The 21,515-nt window shown below is 44.8% G+C and overlaps 1 protein-coding gene across 15 annotated transcripts in view; it reads right to left on the minus strand.

Annotated features, from left to right (window-relative positions):
• The window catches only part of msi2b (musashi RNA-binding protein 2b), a 639,735-nt gene that overhangs the window by 175,420 nt on the left and 442,800 nt on the right, over nt 1-21,515 (minus strand). For all 15 annotated transcript variants that reach the window (XM_072243487.1, XM_072243483.1, XM_072243482.1 and 12 more), the window contains exon 9: nt 20,302-20,416. In XM_072243487.1, coding sequence (XP_072099588.1) covers nt 20,302-20,416 — 115 coding nt within the window. The remainder of the gene's footprint in view (nt 1-20,301; nt 20,417-21,515) is intronic.

A 21,515-nucleotide genomic window follows, 5' to 3' on the forward strand; every position in this document is an offset into this window, starting at 1 on the left:
TTGTAACTTGTAGTAATTTGTTTCTGTACTGCTGCAGATCAACAAATTTCACCACATGTGTCAGTGGAAATAAACCTAACACTCCGATTTGGACTCTGATTCCAAAGGGTGTGTAGTGACGCTACTGAGCCCGCAGGTAATCCATCTCAGAGTGTAATTTCCTATAGGTGGCGATCAATAAGGGGAAGAGTAATGATTAATTGGTAGGTGAGCACTATTTGGATATGAGCAGGTTTTCTAGACGGCAATGGAAACCGTGCCACGAGACCTCCATTTCACAGTGGGATTTTGATGGATCCACAATGTTTACAGAGGGAGAATTCCACACTAATATTGTAAAGAATTTCCTGACTTCATTCCCTAAGCCGTTCCAATTTTAAGATCATTTCTACCTGTCAGGAATTTCCCTCCCAAAGAAAAATTCCCTCAAATCCTTCATCAGTTCAAAGTCATCAACCACCGCTCAGATCTCCAAGTTCAAAGGAATCTAACCCAGGTCTCTGCAACTTGTCCTTGTAACCGACTGGAATCACTTCAGTACACCCACATTCTCTCTCATCGGGCAGAAGATACAAAAGCCCAAAAGCATGTACCACCAGGCTCAACGACAGTTTCTACCCCACTGTGAACAGACTCTTACACAGATCTCTTGTATGTTAATATGGACTCTAGGTCTCACAATCCACCACATATGATCTTGCACTTTATTATTTACCTGCACTGCACTCTCTTTGTACCTGTTACACTTTATTTATCGAGATACAACGCGGAACAGGCCCATTCAACCTTCAAGCTGCGCCGCCCAGCAACTCTCGATTTTACCCTAGCCTAATCTCACGGGACAATTTACAGTGACTAATTAACCCACCACCCGGTACGTCTTTGGACTGTGGGAGGAAACTGGAGCACCCGGAGGAAACCCACATAGTCACAGGGAGGAACGTATAGACAGCGACGGGAAGTGGACCCAGGTCACTGGTACTCTAAAGCAGGGGTCCCCAACCGTTTTTGCACTGCAGACTGGTTTAATATTGACAATATTCTTGTGGACCGGCCGACCGGGGGGAGTTAAACTCACCTCAACATGTCTTCTTACAGTTAGGGTTGCCAATTTTCTCACTCCCGAATAAGGGACAAAAGTAGCAATCAAATCCTGGGACACTTTACCTCAGGAAAGACTACCATAATAATGAAGCATTGCGCGGGCACCTGTGTGCGCATATGTGATGTGCGCATGCGCGTATGTGCCGATTTTTTTCCACAAATCGGTTTTGTCTTCATCTTTCCGACTACACTGTACATATATTATTTCTACTTTATATAAGCTGTGTATTTATCATATCATTCCTGCTTTTACTATATATTAGTGTTATTTTAGGTGTTATGTGTTATTTGGTATGATTTGGTAGGTTATTTTTTGGGTCTGGGAACGCTCAAAAAATTTTCCTGTATAAATTAATGGTAATTGCTTCTTTGCTTCACGCCATTTCAGCACGAAAGGTTTCATAGGAACGCTCTACCTTAGCAGGTGAAATGCGGGACAAGGGCGGTCCCGTATGGGGCAAACCAATTTCGCCCAATATATGGGATGTCCCAGCAAATACAGGACAGTTGGCAACCCTATGTTCAAGTTCAACAGTGCGTGACAGGGAATGAGGAAAGGTGCAGCTGACTCATAGCGTTTCCTCGTGGCCCGGTAGCACATGCTTTGCGGCCCGGTGGTTGGGGACCGCTGCTCTAAAGCATTGTGCTAACCACTACGCTACCATGCTGTCCCACTGCATAATTCTGCATTGTTACTGTTTTACCAGGTACTACCTCAATGCACTGTGCAATGTTCTGATCTGTACAGACAGTCTGCAAGTCAAGATTTTCACTACATGTGACAATAGTGGACCAATACCAATAAAGTACACCCACTCCATGAGCGAGAAATCTCTCCAGAGCTGCAAGAAACAGAAGTGGAGGAACCATTGTGTTGTATATAATAATCTGACAGATTTCAAAATCATGAACACTCTGTGACAGATGCAAACAGACTGAGCTGAGCTTTTGGCCTGTGGATACCAAATGTAGTCAGCTCCAAACATCTAATATTCCTGCAGGTATGGTCATAAGTTCTTTCAAATGCCTGGCTGGTCAAATAGCTTTCACTTTCCAGTCTTTGCCATTTTTAGAATCAAAGGGCAAAGAATTTGTTTAAACACCCTTATGTTTTTTTTTTAAACTCAGTTTTTGTTCCCAGCAACTATCCTTGATTCCTGAAAGCTCCAGGGTAGCTGGAGAGTTGGCAAATCTATTATAAACATGCTGCACCCAGGGAAGCTTCAGGTCAGATTTGTGATGCATCAAGTTTTTTACCGTGTCCTGGTGCAAGTGACAGAAATAAACCACTGGCAATACCCACTCCATGACTCAGAGATTCCTCCTGAGGTGCAAGCAGCAGAAGTGGAGGAAATTACTGAAACCATTGCATTATATATAATAATAATCTGACAGATTTCAAAATCATAAACATTCTGTGACAGACTGAGCTGATCTTTTTTGGGCTTGTGTACCAGGGGTAGTCAGCTCCAAACATTTAGTACTCCTGCATAAGTTCAACTGCCCGGCATATCATATTCATCATTAAGGACCCCCTTCACTCAGGGCCTGCCCTTTTCTCATTGATGTCATCAAGGAGGAGGAACAGGAGCTTGAAATTCAACATTCCAGTAACAGCTTCTTTCCCTCCACCAACAGATTTCCGAAGAGATAATGAACTCATGAACTCTTCCCCAGTACTTTTTCCCTCTCTTTTTGCACTACTTATTTTTATACATTTAGTTCTTATTGTAATTTATAGTTTTTATTACTGTGTATTGCAACGTACTGCTGCCACAAAGCAACAACTTTCAGAACATATACTGGTGATATTAAACTTGATTCTGATTTTTGACATAAGGTTTCAGTTTCCCATCTTTGCCAATACAAATATCAAATCCTTGAGCTGTAGAATAATGTGCTCCACCACCCATTATCTTTATCAGCAACTTTCGTGGACCAAGCACCTGCTCAAGAGCTCATTGGAAAGTGCGCATTCGGGTGATAAATGGGATTTGTTGAATGTTGACTCATCATTGTGCTCTTTAAGGCATACTATCTGCTTCAAGCTTATTCAGCAAATTTTAGCAGCTAACCACAAGCAGAAACACCAAGAGGGACAAAAGAGAGCACATCAACACCCTTACGTCCCAAGCAGAAGAAGCCTCAGCAAATGGGAATATGAAAGAACTATACGATACTACCAGGAAACTAACTGGCAAATTCAACCAGGTCAACACCCAAGTGAAGGATAAAGATGGAAATGTCCTAAGTAAAGAAGACGAACAGCTCCAGCATTGGGCACAGTATCTCACTGAGCTTCTGAACAGACCAGCTCCTCCGGAATCTCCTTTAATTCCAGATGCACCATCAGACTTTGAGGTGAACTGTGCCAAGCTATCGAAGAAGGGAAATCATACAGGCAACCAAGGGGCTAAAGTCAGGAAAAGCAGCTGGCTCAGACAGCGTACCATCAGAGGCATTGAAGGCAGACCCTAAACTTTTGGCAAATATCCTCTACACTCTGTTCTGCAACATCTGGGACAAAGAAGAGATGCCTCAAGAGTGGAAGGAAAGTCACATAATCAAGCTTCCTAAGAAAGGTGACTTACGAGACTGTAAAATCTACAGAGGTATATCCTTAACGTCTGTGGTTGGAAAGGTGTTAAACAAGATTACTCTGCAACGCCTTCAACACGCTGTCGACACAACATTACGGGACCAGCAAGCACCTTTTAGGAAAGCTCGCTCCTGCACAGACCAGATAGGAACCTTAAGAATAATCACAAAGCAGTCAATCAATTGGAATACTTCTCTCTACGTCAACTTCAATGACTACGACAAAGCTTAGACAGAAACACTCTATGGAAACTTATGAAATATTATAGAATACTGCAGAAATTTATCAATATCTTCAGGTACTCCGACAACAACATGCATGCAAAGTCAACAGACAATAGACACCAGACAATAGGTGCAGGAGTAGGCCATTCGGCCCTTCAAGCCAGCACTACCATTCACTGTGATCATGGCTGATCATCCACCATCAGTACCCCGTTCCTGCCTTCTCCCCATATCCCTTGACTCCACTATCTTTAAGAGCTCTATCTAATTCTTTCTTGAAAGCATCCAGAGAATTGGCCTCCACTGCCTTCTGAGGACCACAGGTCCACAACTCTCTGGGCGAAACAGTTTTTCCTCAACTCCGTTCTAAATGGCCTACCCCTTATTCTCAAATTGTGGCCTTTGGTTCTGGACTCCCCCAACATCGGGAACATGTTTCCTGCCTCTAACTTCCCTCAAAACCTTTAATGCATTTGGTTAACTCAAACACCATTAACCTCTGGTTTAAGATCAACTATTAATCTGTTTTAATCTCCTCTAGGCAGAAGAGAGTTTTAAATTTCAATCACCCTCTGGTGTATAGAACTGTTTCTCAATTTCACTCTGAAAAGCCGTCTACTACCAATCACCAGGGGTCTCAGCCTGAAACGTCGACTGTACCTCCTCCTAGAGGTGCTGCCTGGCCTGCTGCGTTTACCAGCAATTTTGATGTGTGTTACCAAAAATATTGGCTCACTGATGGTTCCCTGTCAAATGATGAAAATTATTGCATTCGGGGAGTGCAAAATCTAAATTTCAGTATTTCCCTGAGTAACTTAACCTATGGAATCTAGATATGTAGAATCTAGATATTGTGCTGGTAGATATACACAGCATCCTTTCATCCTGCCTCACCCCAAGATTACTGTATTCTTCCAATTGAAGGCTTCTTGTGTCACCCCAGTTTTAATCATCTCATCAGCAGTGGCTGTTTATTCAGCTGTCAATGGCTTATACTCTGGATCCCTTATTACTCAGTCCCCTCCACCTGCTCCCTCCCTCCTTCCTTGCGGACAAACCCTATGCTGGCGTTTTGTTCAATAAATTTCAATAGGTATATTTAATGTCAGAGAAATGTATACAATATACATCCCAGAATTCAGTTACTCACTAAAATCGGTACAATAATTCGATAGAGTATACAAGCATGTTTCTAAGACCAAAATTCTTGAGTTATGGGGAGCGCCTGGATAGACTGGAATTGATTTTTTTTCTTGGAAAAGAGTGACCTTATCGATATTTAAAAATCAGGAGGGGCTGAAGGGTCACAGTCCTTTCCCCAGGGCAGGAAATTTAGATCAAGAGGGCACAGGTGTAAGGTGAGAGGGGAGGATTTATTAAACGAGATCTGAGGGCAGCACGGTAGCTAGTGGTTAGCGCATTGCTTTATAGCGCCAGCTGCAAGATTGGGGGTCGATTCCAGCCACTAACGTCTGTAAGGCATTAATATGCTCTCCCCATGACCGCGTGTGCATCCTCGAAGTGCTCCAGTTTCCTCCTTCATTCCAAAGATGTACCGGGTGGGTTAGTGAGTTGTGGGTATGTTGACACCTGAAGCATGGCCACACTTGCGGCCTGCCCCCAGCACTTCCTCGGACTGTGTTGGTCAATGCTGCAAGCAACCCATTTCCCTGTATGTTTCGACGTACAAGTTTAAGTTAACCTTTAATTTATCAGAATAGCAGAGGATGTTGACTCCCACACATAGCTCCTACATTTGTTATGTATGTCTCCATATGTCACTTGGTATCAAGTTTTCCCAGTCATGCCTTGGGATGTTTTACAATATTAAATCCAGTGCACACTTGCAAGTTGTTCTAAAGCAGAAGAGAATGCCTGATAGCAAACCCTTTTTCTCTTACTGCTCTGATCCTCCTCCCCATTCCCCACTCTTCCATGGCCTTATGTCCTCTTCTATCAGAATTCCCCCTCTCCAGCCTTTTGTCTCTTTCATCAAATCAACTTCTCAGCCCTTTACGTCACCTCTCCCGGTTTCACCTATCACCTACTACCTTGTATTATTTCCTCCCCTCCCCGCACCTTCTTACGCTGACCTCATCTATTTTCTCCAGTCCTGATGAACGGTCTCAACTGTTTACTCTTTTCCATCTATGTAAAAGGCCATTCAGCTGGTGGCCTGCTGAGTTCCACCAGCATTTTAGATCATAAGACAAAGGAGCAGAAGTCAGCGATTCAGCCCATCGAGTCTGCTCCACCATTTTATCATGAGCTGATCCATTCTCCTATTTAGTCCCACTCCCCCACCTTCTCACCATAACCTTTGATGCCCTGGCTACTCAGATACCTATCAATCTCTGCCTTAAATACACCAAATAACTTGGCCTCCACTGTCGCCCGTGGCAACAAATTCCATAGATTCACCACCCTCTGACTAAAAAAAATTTCTTCGCATTTCTGTTCTGAATGGGCGCCCTTCAATCCTTAAGTCATGCCCTCTCGCACTAGACTCCCCCATCATGGGAAACAACTTTGCCACATCCACTCTGTCCATGCCTTTCAACATTCAAAGTGTTTCTATGAGGTCTCCCCTCATTCTTCTAAACTCCAAGGAATACAGTCCAAGAGCGGATAAATGTTCCTCATACGTTAACCCTCTCATTCCCGGAATCATTCTAGTGAACCTTCTCTGTACCCTCTCCAATGTCAGCACATCCTTTCTTAAATAAGGAGACCAAAACTGCCCACAGTACTCTAAGTGAGGTCTCACCAGCGCCTTATAAAGCCTCAACATCACATCCCTGCTCCTATACTCTATTCCTCTAGAAATGAATGCCAACATTGCATTCGCCTTCTTCGCTACTGACTCAGCCTGGAGGTTAACCTTAAGGGTATCCTGTACGAGGACTCCCAAGTCCCGTTGCATCTCAGAACTTTGAATTCTTTCCCCATTTTGTGTGTGTTGCTTGGATTTCCAGCATCTGCAGATGTCCTCTTATTTGAGGTTAGCCATACGATCAACCAGGGAGTGAAAGGGTTAACGTGTGAGGATGATTCTGAGCCTGGATTCACTGGTGTTCAGAAGAATGATGGCAGGAATCCCATTGAAACCTATTGAATACTGAAAGGCTTCGACAGAGTGGGCATGGAGAGGATGTTTCCTAAAGTGGGGGAGTCTAAGACCAGAGGGTACAGCCTCAGAATACAAGGGCATCCATTTAGAATAGAGATGAGGAGGAAGAGGTGGCGGGTCAGATTTCGACATTTAAGAGAAATTTGGATAACTAGGTGGATGAGAGAGGTATGCAGGGCTATGGTCCAGCTGCAGCTCGCTGGGACTAGGCAGAATAATAGTTCAGCATAGACTAGATGGACAGAAAGGCCTGCTTCTGTGCTCAATGACTCCATTAATTTCTTTAGCCAGAGAGTGGTGAATCTGTGGAATTCATTGCCACAGACCGCTGTAGCAGCCAAGTTAATGGGTATATTTTAAAGTGGAGGTTGACAGGTATATGATTGATCAGGATGTCACAGGTTACAGGGAGAAGGCAGGAGAATGGGATAATCATTCAGCCACGATGGAATGGCGGAGCAGACTCGATAGTCCAAACAGCCTAAACCCCCAATGTATTATGGTCTCACGATTTCTACATATTTAACGAGGCAGAGCATTTCACAGCTTCATCACATCTCATTCTGTTCCATGTTGAAGCACCAGACTAGGACGATTAGGATGACAGAACAGCAAATCTGTTTGTGTTTACAAAGCAAATAATTGGCGTCGTCTAACCAAGGCTCTCGGTAGCCAACAGTCTGCATTTACTGATCTGCCTCTCACTATCTGTCTGTGTCTTGATGCTCTCCTCATCTGAATCCATTATTGACTTATCTATTGATTGAGATACAGCACAAAATAGGCATTTCTGGCCCGTCGAGCCACGCCACCCAGAAATTCCCCCCCCCCCCCCCCGATTTAAACCTACCCTAATCCACAGGACAATTTACAACGACCAATGAACCTACAAATCGGTACATCTTTGGAGTTGTGGGAGGAGGAAACACACATGCGATCACGGGAAGAACGTACAAACTGCTCATGGTCAGTGGCAAGCAACAACTCCTGTCACTCTCTCCCCTAGTTCTGAGGCCCAAAGTCTCCCAGTCAGTTTAATTGAGCCGTGGCGTGGTGTTCTTGGTCTCCAGTAACCCAGAGGGCAGGGGAGCAGGCACAAATGTGTCCTGGTAGGTTTGTACTGCACTTTCACTTGGAACTGAGTCAATCTTCACTGAATCTAAATTCCGGAATCCCATCCATCAGCACCGTAGGAGAACTTTCAACAAGTGGGCTTAGTCATTCTCACTACTTTCTCAGGGAGAGCTCAAAATGGGTAATGAATGCTGGCTTTGTCAATGTGATGCATAACTACCACAAAAGTCAATGATCTTCCATCCTGGATAAGAATCCTGAATCTGAAACAGAATCAGATTACTGCCACTGACTTAGATGCTGTGATATCTGGTTCATGACAGCAGCACAGTGCAAAATACATTTAACCGCATTACTTTTCAACAACTTCAACATCTCTAAGATGTTCGAAGGTGCCATAAAGGAGGCAAGGCAGCAGCTATATTTCACTGGGAGTTTGAGGAGATTTGAAATGTCACCCAAGACACTCGAAAACTTCTACAGATGTACTGTGGAGAGCATTCTGACTGGCTGCATCACCATCTGGTATGGGGGAGGGGGTGTGGAGACTACTGCACAGGGTAGAAGTGAGCTGCAGAGAGTGGTAAAATTAGTCAGCTCCAGCATGTCAAATGGTGCACGCTGAATCATCTGCAGCTCAACATCAGTAAGACGAAGGAGACGGTGATGGACTTTAGGAAGACTAAGCCTACATAGCTCCCTGTTACTATTGCTGCTGAGGACGTAGATGTGGTGAGGACCAACAAGTACCTGGGGGTGCACCTGAATGACAGACATGAGTGGAGCACCAACAAAGAAGCTGTGTACAAAAAGGGCCAGAGTCACCTCTACTTCCTGAGGAGACTGAGGTCCTTTGGAGTACACAGGCCTCTCCTTCACATGTTCTACCAGTCTGTTCTATGTGCTGGTGTGCTGGGGCATTAACACGGGTGATGCCGACAGGCTCAATAAGCTCAAAACCTTCTATAGTTGTACCATGGAGAGCATTCTGACAGGCTGCATCACTGTCTGGTATGGAGGGGCTACTGCACAGGACCGAAAGAAGCTGCAGAAGGTTGTAAATCTAGTCAGCTCCATCTTGGGTTCTAGCCTACAAAGTACCCAGGACATCTTTAGGGAGCGGTGTCTCAGAAAGGCAGCGTCCATTATTAAGGACCTCCAGCACCCAGGGTATGCCCTTTTCTCACTGTTACCATCAGGTAGGAGGTACAGAAGTCTGGAGGCACACACTCAGTGATTCAGGAACAGTCTCTTCCCCTCTGCCATCCAATTCCTAAATGGACATTGAAACTTTGGACACTACCTCACTTTTTTAAATATATAGTACTTCTGTTTTTTGCACATTTAAAAAAAATTATTCAATATACGTAATTGATTTACTTGTTTATTTATGATTATGTTTTATTTTAATTATTATTATTATTATTTTCTCTCTGTGCTAGATTTTGTATTACATTGAACTGCTGCTGCTAAGTTAACAAATTTCACATCACATGCCGGTGATAATAAACCTGATTCTGATTCTCTGTTACAGGAGTCAAACTGGACACACTGGAGGCTGTGGTAGAACAAAGGACCCTACGGAAAATTCTGGCAATTCTGGACAATGTTTCTCACCCTCTGCATGCCACCTTGGCTGAACAGAGGAGCACTTTTGATAATAGACTAAGACAACTGTGCTGCTCCAAAGAGCGCTATATGAAGTCATTCTGACCCTCGGCCATTATAATGAGACAACCTATAGCCAGGGGAGTGACGACTCCTTCCTGTTAGACTCTTTGAGGTAACTTATTTTTTATTCATTAGTATATCTGTGCATTTGTAATGCTACTATGACACTGTTATATCCTTTGGGATCAATAAAGTATTGATCTGTCCATCTAGCCTCCATAGTATCCAAGACATCTTCAAGGAATGATGCCTCAGAAAGGTGGCATCCATCATTAAGGACCTCCACTTGCCCTCTTCTCACTGTTACCATCAGGTAGGAGGTACAGAAGCCTGAAGGCACACACTCAGCGATTCAGGAACAGCTTCTTCCTCTCTGCCATCCGATTCCTGAACGGACATTGAACCCATGAACACTACCTCACTACATTTTTTAACTTATGTTTTTGCACTACATTGTACCGCTGCCACAAAGTTAACAAATTTCATGATATATGCAGGTGGTATTAAACCTGATTCTGATGTTAAAGTTGGATGAAAACTGTGAAATTTACCGTAATTTTGACAAAGAATGTACGTGTGTGTGAAAACCCCTGTATATGTTCAGTGGCCACTTTATGAGCCCTATAAAGTGACGAGTGTATGTTTGTCTTTTGCTACTCTCGCCCATCCACCTCAAAGTCTGACATGTTGTGCATTCAGAAACGCTCTTCTGCATGCCACTGTTGAAACGTGTGGTTACTTGCGGATTTTCTCTTGTTTCTGATTCTGACCACATTTCTTCTGCATTCTGATGTTTGGTCTGAACAACAACTTTTATGTACTGAGTTGCTGCCACGATTGGCTGACGAGAATCTTGCATTAACGAGCAGGCGTACCGAATAAAGTAGCCACTGAGAGTATGTGCAACTGAGCAGGTGAGAAACTGGTGGTCAAATAAAATGAAAGATCCAAGTCATTATTTAGAAAATCCAATTTTACTCCTACCTTATATTTCGCTGCCCAATTCCCTTTGCCAAGGTCTTGTTTTCTGTGATTTAACAAGTCGTTTAGACAACTTGGGTCAATAAAAGAAATTGGTTACCAGCCCAACGTAGTCAGGCTGATGCTGTGTTTGAAAAATGAATTTAGTGCTCTGAGGTAAAACCATTTGAATGTTCAAGGGATGGCTACTTCACAACTAAAGCTGCTAACAGCATAGCAGATACTTCTACAGGCAGACTTATTACGTGTACATTTTAACAGGCTTATATTGAATTCACTTCTCCAGCACTCTTATGAAGATTTATTTCAACCCCGTTATAACAGCAGGAGAAGCATCTAACACAGGTTTCTTAAGCATTAGCACAAAGTTTTCTGTTAGTCATGTCTACTTGGTATTTTTCTATTAAAAATTAAAATAAAAAATGTTTTCAGATGTACCTCCTGCAGTGAAGGACAGAGTAGTGGCCACTTTATTAGGTACACCTGCTCATTAATGCAAATATCTAACCAATCAATCACGTGGCAGCAACTCAATGCATAAAAGCATGCGGGCATGGTCAAGAGATTCAGTTGTTGTTCAGACCAAACATCAGGATGGGGAAGAAATGAAATCTAAGTGATTTGTGAACGTGGAATGACTGTTAGTACCAGACGAGATGGTCTGAACATCTCTGAAACTGCCAAATCTCCTGGGATTGTCACACAACACAGTTTATTGGGTAACAAACAAGAGGAAATATGCGGATGCTGGAAATCAAAGTAATACACACAAAATGCTGGACGAACTCAGCAGGACAGGCAGTATCTGTGGAAAGGAGTAAATAGCTGACGTTTTAGGCTGAGACCCTCCTTCAGTCCTGATGAAAATTCTCAGCCCGAAATGTTATTGGGTAAATTGGGTAAGTTTAGTGGCTACTTTATTGGGTAAAGGAGGTGCATAATAAAGTGGTCTTCGAGTGCATATAAAAAGTGGAAAGAAAGGATGGAAAAATGAACAAATGGCAAATACACAGAAATAGAATTTGTAGATAGTCATAAAAATTGGGAGAAAAGAAAGGTACAAGGCTATTTTTAGCACAGCATTAATGCACTTCCATCAGATTTCCAATGATTGAAAGAGACACTTGAGTGACTTTAAGATAGTGGAGAGAGGTAGGAACTGGCTGGCTCTGTCCTGGAAATAGCAGATAAAATTATCTAATCCCAGATGAAACAGACGGTCAAAAGAAAATGCAGGAGGTGGAGTTAAAGGGGAAGAGGGAAAACAGATGGGTGAGAAGGCAAGGGGAAGAAAGAGAGGAAACAATAAGAAACAGGGCACTCAGACTGACAGAACGGGGCTGAGACAGGGAGAGGTGCAATAGTGTTCACCACCAGGGGGCTGAGAGAGGGCGAGTGACACCGTTACAATGCTAGCTGTAAGATCGGGGTTCAATTCCCATCACTGTCTAAGAGGAGTTTGTACGTTCTTCCCTGACTGCATGGGTTTCCTCTGGGTGCTCTGATTTCCTCCCATATTCCAAAGACATACTGTTAGGGTTAGTGAGTTGTGAGCATGAAATGTTGGTGCCGGAAGCGCGGAGACACTTGTGGGCTGCGCAGCACAATCTTCACTGATTTCACTGAATGTTTCGATGCCCATGTGACAAATAAAGCTAATCTTTATCTTCAGGAAAATGGGATAATTCCTTCCAGATAAGAAATGGATTGAAGTGCAGGGAATGTTGAAGACTCTGTCTTTTCCTGCTCCTGATAAAGATGATTTGAAAGCTTAGCATCAAAACGTATGCAAAATGCTGCAGTGGACTGCATTGTTTGTGTCAACAACCAACACAGTCCAAGGATGTGCTGAGGACAGCCTGCAAGTGTCACCATGTTTCCAGTGGCAACGTAGCATGCCCACTACTCACTAACCCTAACCCATACCCATACCTCTTTGGAATCTGGGATGATACCGGAGCACCCAGTGGAAATCTATGGGGTCACAGGGAGAATGTACAAACTCCTTACAGACAGTGGTGGAAATTAAACTCCAATCATTGGTGCTGTAATAGTGTTACGCTAATCCCTATGTTACTATGCCCCGAGTCAGCGGATCCTGAAGGTGTCCCAGCACTTTCTACAGCGGTGGCAGTGGACAAAAGGAACGTGTGCGTGGGATGTGAATGCAGCGGGGACTGAGGCTCACTGATACTCAAAGAAGAGTTCCGTCATCCAGCCAGAACCACGAGGGAAGGATGCTGTGACTGGACGAACCTGATCGCTGACTCTCATCAGAGAGGGAGAGGCAAAGAGGAAGTTAGGACAGCCTGGGGCTTGTGGGGAAGCGTCAGTAGATGGTGAATCTCAGTCGATATCCGAGCAGTCTGAAGGAGCAATCCAAAGATCTGCGCCAACAATACTAGTTCAAATCCTGCTGTGGCAGTGCAGAATTTAAAATTTGGATAACCCTTTAAAAGAACATTATTGAACATAGAGCAAAGTACAGACCCTTTTATCTCACTGTGGGTGCTGACCTTTTAACCTACTCTACCATCAATCAAACCCTTCCTTTCTAAAAGCCTATAACTCTATATATTTCTTCCACTGGTATCACTCACGTCCCCATCTACATCAATGGAACTGGAGTGGAGCGTGTATCAAGCTTCAAATTCCTTGGTGTCCACATTTCCGAGGATCTCACCTGGTCCCTGAACTCCTCCATCCTGATCAAAAAGGCGCAACAGCGCCTTTATTTCCTGCAGAGCATGAAGAAAGCTCACCTCTGTCCCAGGATACTGACGGACTTTTACTGCTGTGCCATTGAGAGCATACTCACCAACCGCATCTCAGTGTGGTATGGCAATTGTCCCGTATCAGACTGCAAAGCACTCCAGCGTGTGGTGAAAACTGCCCAGCGGATTATCGGCCCCCAATTGCCCACCATTGAGAACATCTACCATAAACACTGCCTGGGCAGGGCGAAAAGCATTATCACAGATGTATCTCACCCTAACCATGGACTTTTTACTCTCCTCCCATCCGGTAGGCGCTACAGGAGCCTCCACTCCCGCACCAGCAGGCACAGGAAGAGCTTCTTCCCTGAGGCTGTGACACTGCTGAACCTCTCATCACAGCACTAAGCAGTATTGCATCAGTATTGTACTGTCTCAGTACTTTTATATTTGTGTGCTGTAACACTTTTTTATTCACAGTTATTTTGTAAATAACACTATTCTTTGCATTTCTGGTCAGATGCTAAATGCATTTCATTGGCTTTGTATCTGTACTCGGCACAATAACAATAAAGTTGAATCTAATCTAATCTAATCTGCCTCTACCATCACTCCTGACAGTACTTTTCTGGCACTCTCTGGAATAAAAAACCTACCTCTGACATCTCCCCTAAACTTTCCTCCGCTCATCTTAAAGGGATGTCCTCTGATATTAGCCTTGCAGCCCTGAGAAAACGGCATTGGCTGTCTTATAGACAATCGGTGCAGGAGTAGGCCATTCGGCCCTTTGAGCTAGCACCGCCATTCACTGTGATCATGGCTGATCATCCACTATCAGTATCCAGTTCCTGCCTTATCCCCATATCCTTTGATTCCACTATCTTTAAGAGCTCTATCCATCTTTTTTTTGAAAGCATCCAGAGACTTGGCCTCCACAGCCTTCTGGGGCAGAGCATTCCATATATCCACCACTCTCTGGGTGAAAAAGTTTTTCCTCAACTCCGTTTTAAATGGCCTACCCCTAATTCTTAAACTGTGGTCTCTGGTTCTGGACTCACCCATCAGCAGGAACATGCTTCCTGCCTGCAGCGTGTCCAATCCCTTAATAATCTTATATGTTTCAATAAGATCCCCTCTCAGCCTTCTAAATTCCAGAGTATACAAGCCCAGTCGCTCCAACCTTTCAGCATATGACAGTCCTGCCATCCTGGGAATTAACCTTGTGAACTTTGTCTTCTATCTATGTCTCCTACCCCTTTCCACACCACTATCAGGTCGCCTTGAATACAATAACCACAAACCTTCATACACTGTCTCAGGAAACTATCAAGTTCAATAACCTCTCTGAGGGGAGGAACTTGCTGTCCTCACCCAGCCTAGCCTGTATATGACTGAACACCCACTGACACGTTTGATGCTCAAGCGCTCTCCAAAATGTCTGAGCAAGCCACTCAGTTCAATTAGGGATGGTTAAAACATGTTGACTTTTCAAGTGAGGTACTGAAGTAATAAAAGACACCCTCAGGCAAGGATGTGACAACTTGTGAAAAGGTATCATTGGGACCTGAGACTGAGGCTGTTTGGTTATGAGAAGGGATTAGTGGTTTTGGGTTGACTTCAAAAGTTCAAAGTTCAAAATAAATTTATTTTCAAAATATATGTGTCACCATCCTGAGATTCATTTCCTTGTAGTAGGCATTCACAAAGAAACTCAATAGAATTAATGAAAAACTACACACAAACACTGACTGACAAACGACCAGTGTGCAAAGGAAGGCAAATACAAACAATCATGAATGAATTAGACGTAAATAGTATTGAGAACACGAACAAACCCCTCCTGAAAAAGGGTTTCAACTCAAAATGTCGACTATACTCTTTTCCTAGATGCTGCCTGGCCTGCTGAGCCTCTCCAGCATTCTGTGTGTGTTGCTGGGAATATGAGTTGCAGACTCCCTGAAAGTGAGTCCATAGGTTGTGAAATCAGTTCAGTGTTGTGGTGAGTGAAGTTATCCACACTGGTTAAGAAGCCTGATGGTTGGAGGGAAACAACTGTTCCTGAACCTGGTGGTGTGGGACCTGAGGCTCACGTACCTCCTTCCCAAAGGTAGCAGTGAGAACAGAGTATCTTTTTTATTGTTTAAGGCGGGCTTTCTTCAGAACAGAGGGTTGAGGGGAAATTTAGCCATCGTTAGAGAGAGCCGACAGGAGGGAGCAGAGGTTTAAGGATTACAGAGAAGATCTGGAGTAGCGTTTTCATGGGGAAGGTGCTGAGGGACTGGATTTTGTTGCCTGAATGGGCAGTGGAGGCAAAAGCAAACATTGTGTTTAAAAAGCAGCCAGAAGAACGACTGAAATTGCCTTACTCAGAAAATTGAAGAATAACCAGTGATATCAGCTACCACAAATGGAACCCAGAAGTTCGTTAGGCAGCACACATCAAAGTTGCTGCTGAACGCAGCAGGCCAGGCAGCATCTCTAAGAAGAGGTACAGTCGACGTTTCGGGCCGAGACCCTTCGTCAGGACTAACTGAAGGAAGAGCTAGTAAGAGATTTGCAGAGCAGACTTCTGGAGTGACGGAGGCTGAGGAGAGAGCTGATAGAGTTTTATAAGATTATGAGAGGCGTAGATAGAGCAGACAGACAGTATCTTTATCCCGGGGTTGAAATGCCTAATACCAGAGGGCATGATGAGAGGGGGTAAGTTCAAAGGAGATATGAGGGGCAAGTTTTTTATACAGAGAGTGGTGGGTGCCTGCAATGCCCTGCCTGGGGTGGTGGTTGATACATTAAGGACTTTTAAGAGACATTCAGACAGGCACATGAACGTGAGGGGAATGGAAAGAGATGGACACTGTGTAGGCATAAGGGATAAGTTTAGCTGGCCACTTGACTACTAATTTAATTGGTTCAGCACCACATTGCAGGCCGAAGGGTCTGTTCCTGAGGTGTAATATTCTATGTTCATAGATGTGATAGGTTGAATGGCTTCCTTCTAGAGCGTGAGTTTCCATGGTTCTACATCTACATCCTGGGGGGTTTGGCATGGTAGCGTAATGCTTTACAGTGCCATTTGTAACATCGTGGTTTGATTCCCACTGTTGTATGTTCTCCTTGGGACTGCTTATGTCTTCTCCGAATGCTGTGGTTTCCTCCCACATTCCAAAGACAGACGGGTTACGGTTAGTAAGTTGTCGGCATGCTATACTGATGCCAGAAGTGTGACATCTCTATTGGATTTCCCCCAACACATCTTTGACGCAAACAACACACTTCACTATACACTTTGATGCACAAGTGACAAATAAGCTCACCCATATAAAATCAGATCAGATTATTCTTTATCCATTCCTCGCTGTGTAACTCCCAGTGAATTCAGTATCACCTATCTATTATGCACTGGACCCCAGAGCCAGCTGCTGTAATCCGAAATCCCTCACCTCTCAGTGCAAGCTCTCAAGCGAGAGACATTTCCAAATGTGGTAGCTAAACCCCAGCAAACAGCAACCTGCTTAATTGCTCTCCCGCTCTGCCTAGTCGGACCTGACGGAAGTGATGTGAAGTTAACGATGTGAGCTTGCAGGCCTTTCCCTCCGAGGCCAGGCTACCTGAGCAACGAAATGAGCATTGCTGGTAGGAACAGACGATCACCAGGAGGCCACTCTGGCATTCTATCTGTTCTATCCCTCTAAAAGGATAGAAGGTCTAAAACAATCGTAAACAACAAGTTTTATGTCTCATTCCTGATTTCCAAGGAACGTTTGGATCACAATAGCAACAGGATCTAACGTGGGAGTGTAGCACATGCAGCATCTGGTGCTGCTACCTCACATCTCCAGGGACCCCGGTTCGATCGTGACCTCCAGTGCTGTGTACCAGGACTGTTTAAGTTCTTCCTTTGACCATGTGGGGCTGCCCTAGTCTCCTCCCACACCCAAACACGTGCTGGTTGCTTAACTAACTGCTGTAAATGACTCCTTACTCTAAATTAGGGGTCTCCAACCTTTTTTATGCCATGGAGCCTTACCATTGACTGAGGGATCCGTGAATCCCATGTTGGGGAACCCCTGCCCTAAACGGTAAAAGAATCAAAGAAGAGTCAACGGGTTTGTAGGAGAGAAGCTGAACTGCAGGGAAACGAGGAGAAGTGGAAATGCAAGGACAGGATTCGTAAACACAGGAGTTTCTGCAGATGCTGAAAACCTAGAGCAACGCACACAAAATGCTGGAGGAACTCAGCAGGTCAGGCAGTATCTGTGGAGGGGAATAAACAGTTGGCATTTCAGGCTGAGAGCTTCATCAGTGACAGGATTGCTCTCCTGGGAGTCAGCTTGGTCTTTGTGTCATTCTACGATCTCTAAACTCAGCAGCTTTGTACAGTGGGGGGGGGGGGCAGTTTCCATTGTCTAATATGCCTTCTGGCATCATTCTTGAACAGCCTGGCTGTAATTTTAAGGCCACTTCATCTTGCTCTGGACTCCCCAGTTCCTTTCTGTCCTCTCCTCCCCTGTCAGGTCCTTTACCATCTTGAATATCCCAGCACTTGAACATAGCACCACTGGTTTTCGAAAGGGAGGCTCATTTCACCTGTAGGCCAACTGTGTGGACCATTGAGAAAGCAGGTTCCTTTGTTCTGCTCTTCACCGGCATGATCATAATTTCCAACTTGTCTGTTGCCCCTCTGCTGACAGACCTATACCACCTCCCACCTACACAAAACTTTGTTTTCTCAATTGCTTCTCCGCAGTCTCTCAAGCTGACGGAGTTATTTATTTATTTAACGATACAGTGCGGAGAAGGCCCTTTGAGGCACTCCACTCCAGTAACCCCGCAATCCCGCTTAACCCTAACTTAATCACGGGACAACTTACAATGACCAATTGACTTCCCTGGTACATTTTTAGACTGTGGGAGGAAACTGCAGCTGCTGGGAAAATCCACTCATTCCATGGGGAGGACGTATAAGGACTCCTTACAGAACGGCACCAGAACTGAACTCCAAAACGCCCCGAGCTGTAATAGTGTCTTATTAACCACTACGCTACCGTGGCCCCTGATCTCTGGAATCATCTACAACCTCCTGGGATGCCTGCTCTCCTTCAGTTCTGGCTTCCAAGGAATTCCACGATTACTCCGCCAGTGATGTGTACAATTGTCAAGGACCTAGGTTCTAGGTTCTGAAATCCCCTGCCTCTCTATCTCTCCATGGATAAGGCACTTGTAAACAACAATTACTTCTGTGATGAGGCGCCTTGCCCCATTGTAGCTTCAAATGTCATACTCCCAGGAAACACCTTTGAGCCCTTCTGTTGCATTAAAGGTACTAATAAATAGAAACTATTTCTTGCAAAGGTCTGGCATTTATAGAGCTACACAGTCAATGGCCTGCCTGAGCTCAGACCACTTGCCTACATTTAGGCCATATCACTTTAAACTAGGGGGTTCCCAACCTGGGGCCCATGGACCATACGGCTAATGGTAGGGCTCCATGCTATAGAGAAGTTGCTCTAAACCTGTCCTATCCAGAGAGCCATACAGCACTACAGCATGGGAACAGGCCTTTCACCCCATCAAGTCTATGCCGAACACCTGCCTAGTCCCATCGACCTGAACCTGGACCATAGACCCTCCACACCTCTCCCATCCATGCAAACCTCTCTTAAAGGCTGCAGTCGAACCTGCATTCATTACTTCCACTGGTGCTCATTCCACACTCCCACCATCATCTGAGTGAAGAAATTCACCCTTCACCTTCAACACATGGCCAGGTTCACCCAACCTCAGCTGGGGAGAAAGCCTGCTTGCATTCACCCTATCTATACCCCCTCATGATCTTGTATCCCTCTATCAAATCTCCCCTCATTCTCCTACGCTGCAGGGAACAAAGGCTCAACCTAGTCAACCTTTCCTTCTAACTTTGATCCTCAAGTCCTGGCAAAGCACCTGTCCAAATGTATGTTAAATGTGATTCGTAGTATTGTCTTTGCCATTCCAATGCAGCACGGGAGTATTTTGTAAAGAGTTTAATGATACAGGGTTCTAATGCCAATTGTGTGTCCAGTTGGCTAACCCCAATTGGACAGTGGTCTTACTCTGAAGACCGAGGGAAGGGACTGGGAGAGGACAGATCATCCAAGACCAGGCAGTTCAGAACAGGATACATGTGGAATTGGAGCTAGCGTGGGAGCAGCTTCAGGCCCAGTTGTGAGACCCTCTGCACTTGAGTAATCAAAGTGGATCTTCTGATTCTGGGTTACAAACAATTGGGAATGTTTGGTGTAAGAATTAAAGCAGTTTCTGAAGCCCTTTACAGGTGAACTTTGGAACAAATCTGTGTGTTGCAGGCATATGCAGACACACAAAATTTCAACTTAAAAAGGCATCCATGTGTGTTTCTGTCTGTCTGTGTTTCTGTCTGACTGTCCGTGTGTGTGTGTGTGTGTGTGTGTGTGTGTGTGTCAGTGTCATTGTGTGTGTGTGTGTGTGTGTGTGTGTGTCAATGTTGTTTGTGCGTGTGTGTGCACAGAAAGGGAGGCAAGGCACAGAGGAAATCCAGACAAATAAATCATAGATTCCCCCTGCCTCTGCTGATAATTATCCATTTTACTTAATTTTGGAATTCTGCTTGTATTAATCAGTGGTGTTCACACAGACTGCTGGAACTCTGTTATTCAGCCATGTGGTTTATTCAGCAATGAGCCGCATGCTCATAGTTCATTTGACCATATTGAACCCACCGAGAGTCAACAGCCAGCCCTCGCCCGCACCCCGCCGAGGCATGAAGAAGTGTAACCGTGACCTTACCCAGCATACCCATACCCAACATGAACGCGTCCATGGTGTAAGGCAAACCCCGTGGACGGCCTCGAGTTCCTGGGGGGAACATTACTTCCTTCGGCTGTGCTTTCTTACATTCTACCTGTTGGGGGAGGGGACGGTGTGGGAGGGGAGGGGGTGGGAGGGCGGGGGAGGGCAGAGGGGGGAAGGGGGTTGGGAGGGGGGAAGAAACAGAAGACATCATCAGAAAAGCATTAGAACAAATAACCTAGCCAGTTGATGGGCTGAAAGTAGCATCGCGGTTGGCATTTACAACATTGACGCATACAAAGACTCTGGGTCACAGACAGAAAAGTACCTCTCCACACTCTCATCCATCTCCTGAGGCTAAGCCAGTTTCGGCTCCAGTTTAGCAACTGGCCGTGCACCCTGTGTGACTTGATCCCAACGAAGCATACCCGCAACTCACTAACCCTAATCGTACGTCTTTGGGGTGTGGGGTGGAAACTGGAGCATCTGGAGGAAATCCACGCAGTCACTGGGAGAACGTACAAATCTGCAGAGCAATGCGCTAAGCACTGCACTATGGTGCCACCCCATTTCGACGGAGAACATTTCTGCTCATTTGGATGTGAACGGCCTGATAACGTGAAGTCATTAAGAATGAGAGAGAACACAGGAGGTCCCTCCATGTCTTTGCTGGTGGAGCCAACCAATTAGTCCCGGTGCACTCTGTAGTATAGACTCTGCCAGTCATGTCCAAGCCCTCCAGCTAGAAGTGAAAGGGTTAGAACTGGTGAATCACTCTGAGCTACTGATGGCAGAGATTGGCAGCATAAACTACGGCCCCTGATATGGAATTATATTTTCTCAGAAATAACAACCAGGAGATAACGAGGTAAAGCATTACATCAAACAAATTTAAATTGTGTTTGCTTTTTTGACAAACAGCTCAGGTAATGGGAGCTTGTGAGTCAACTTGCTTTGTGCTCTGAGTTAGAAAATGACAAGTTTATTGCAGCAACCTTTATTTATAGACCTCTAAATCCAAGCCAGCGCACAGACAGAATGTGTACTGATCCTGTTCATAACGCCGGAACGTCTTAACAAAGCAGGGATTTAACAGGAGTTAGTTTCTGACAGGAAATACTTGTAGGGGACCAGTCAGCAAGTGTCAGTCTTCTGTCGCTACAATGACAGTATCACAATGCACATTATTCCTTTGTGCATGTACTGAAACA

The sequence above is a fragment of the Mobula birostris genome, chromosome 25 (genome assembly GCF_030028105.1).
Source record: "Mobula birostris isolate sMobBir1 chromosome 25, sMobBir1.hap1, whole genome shotgun sequence".
Lineage (NCBI taxonomy): Eukaryota > Metazoa > Chordata > Chondrichthyes > Myliobatiformes > Myliobatidae > Mobula > Mobula birostris.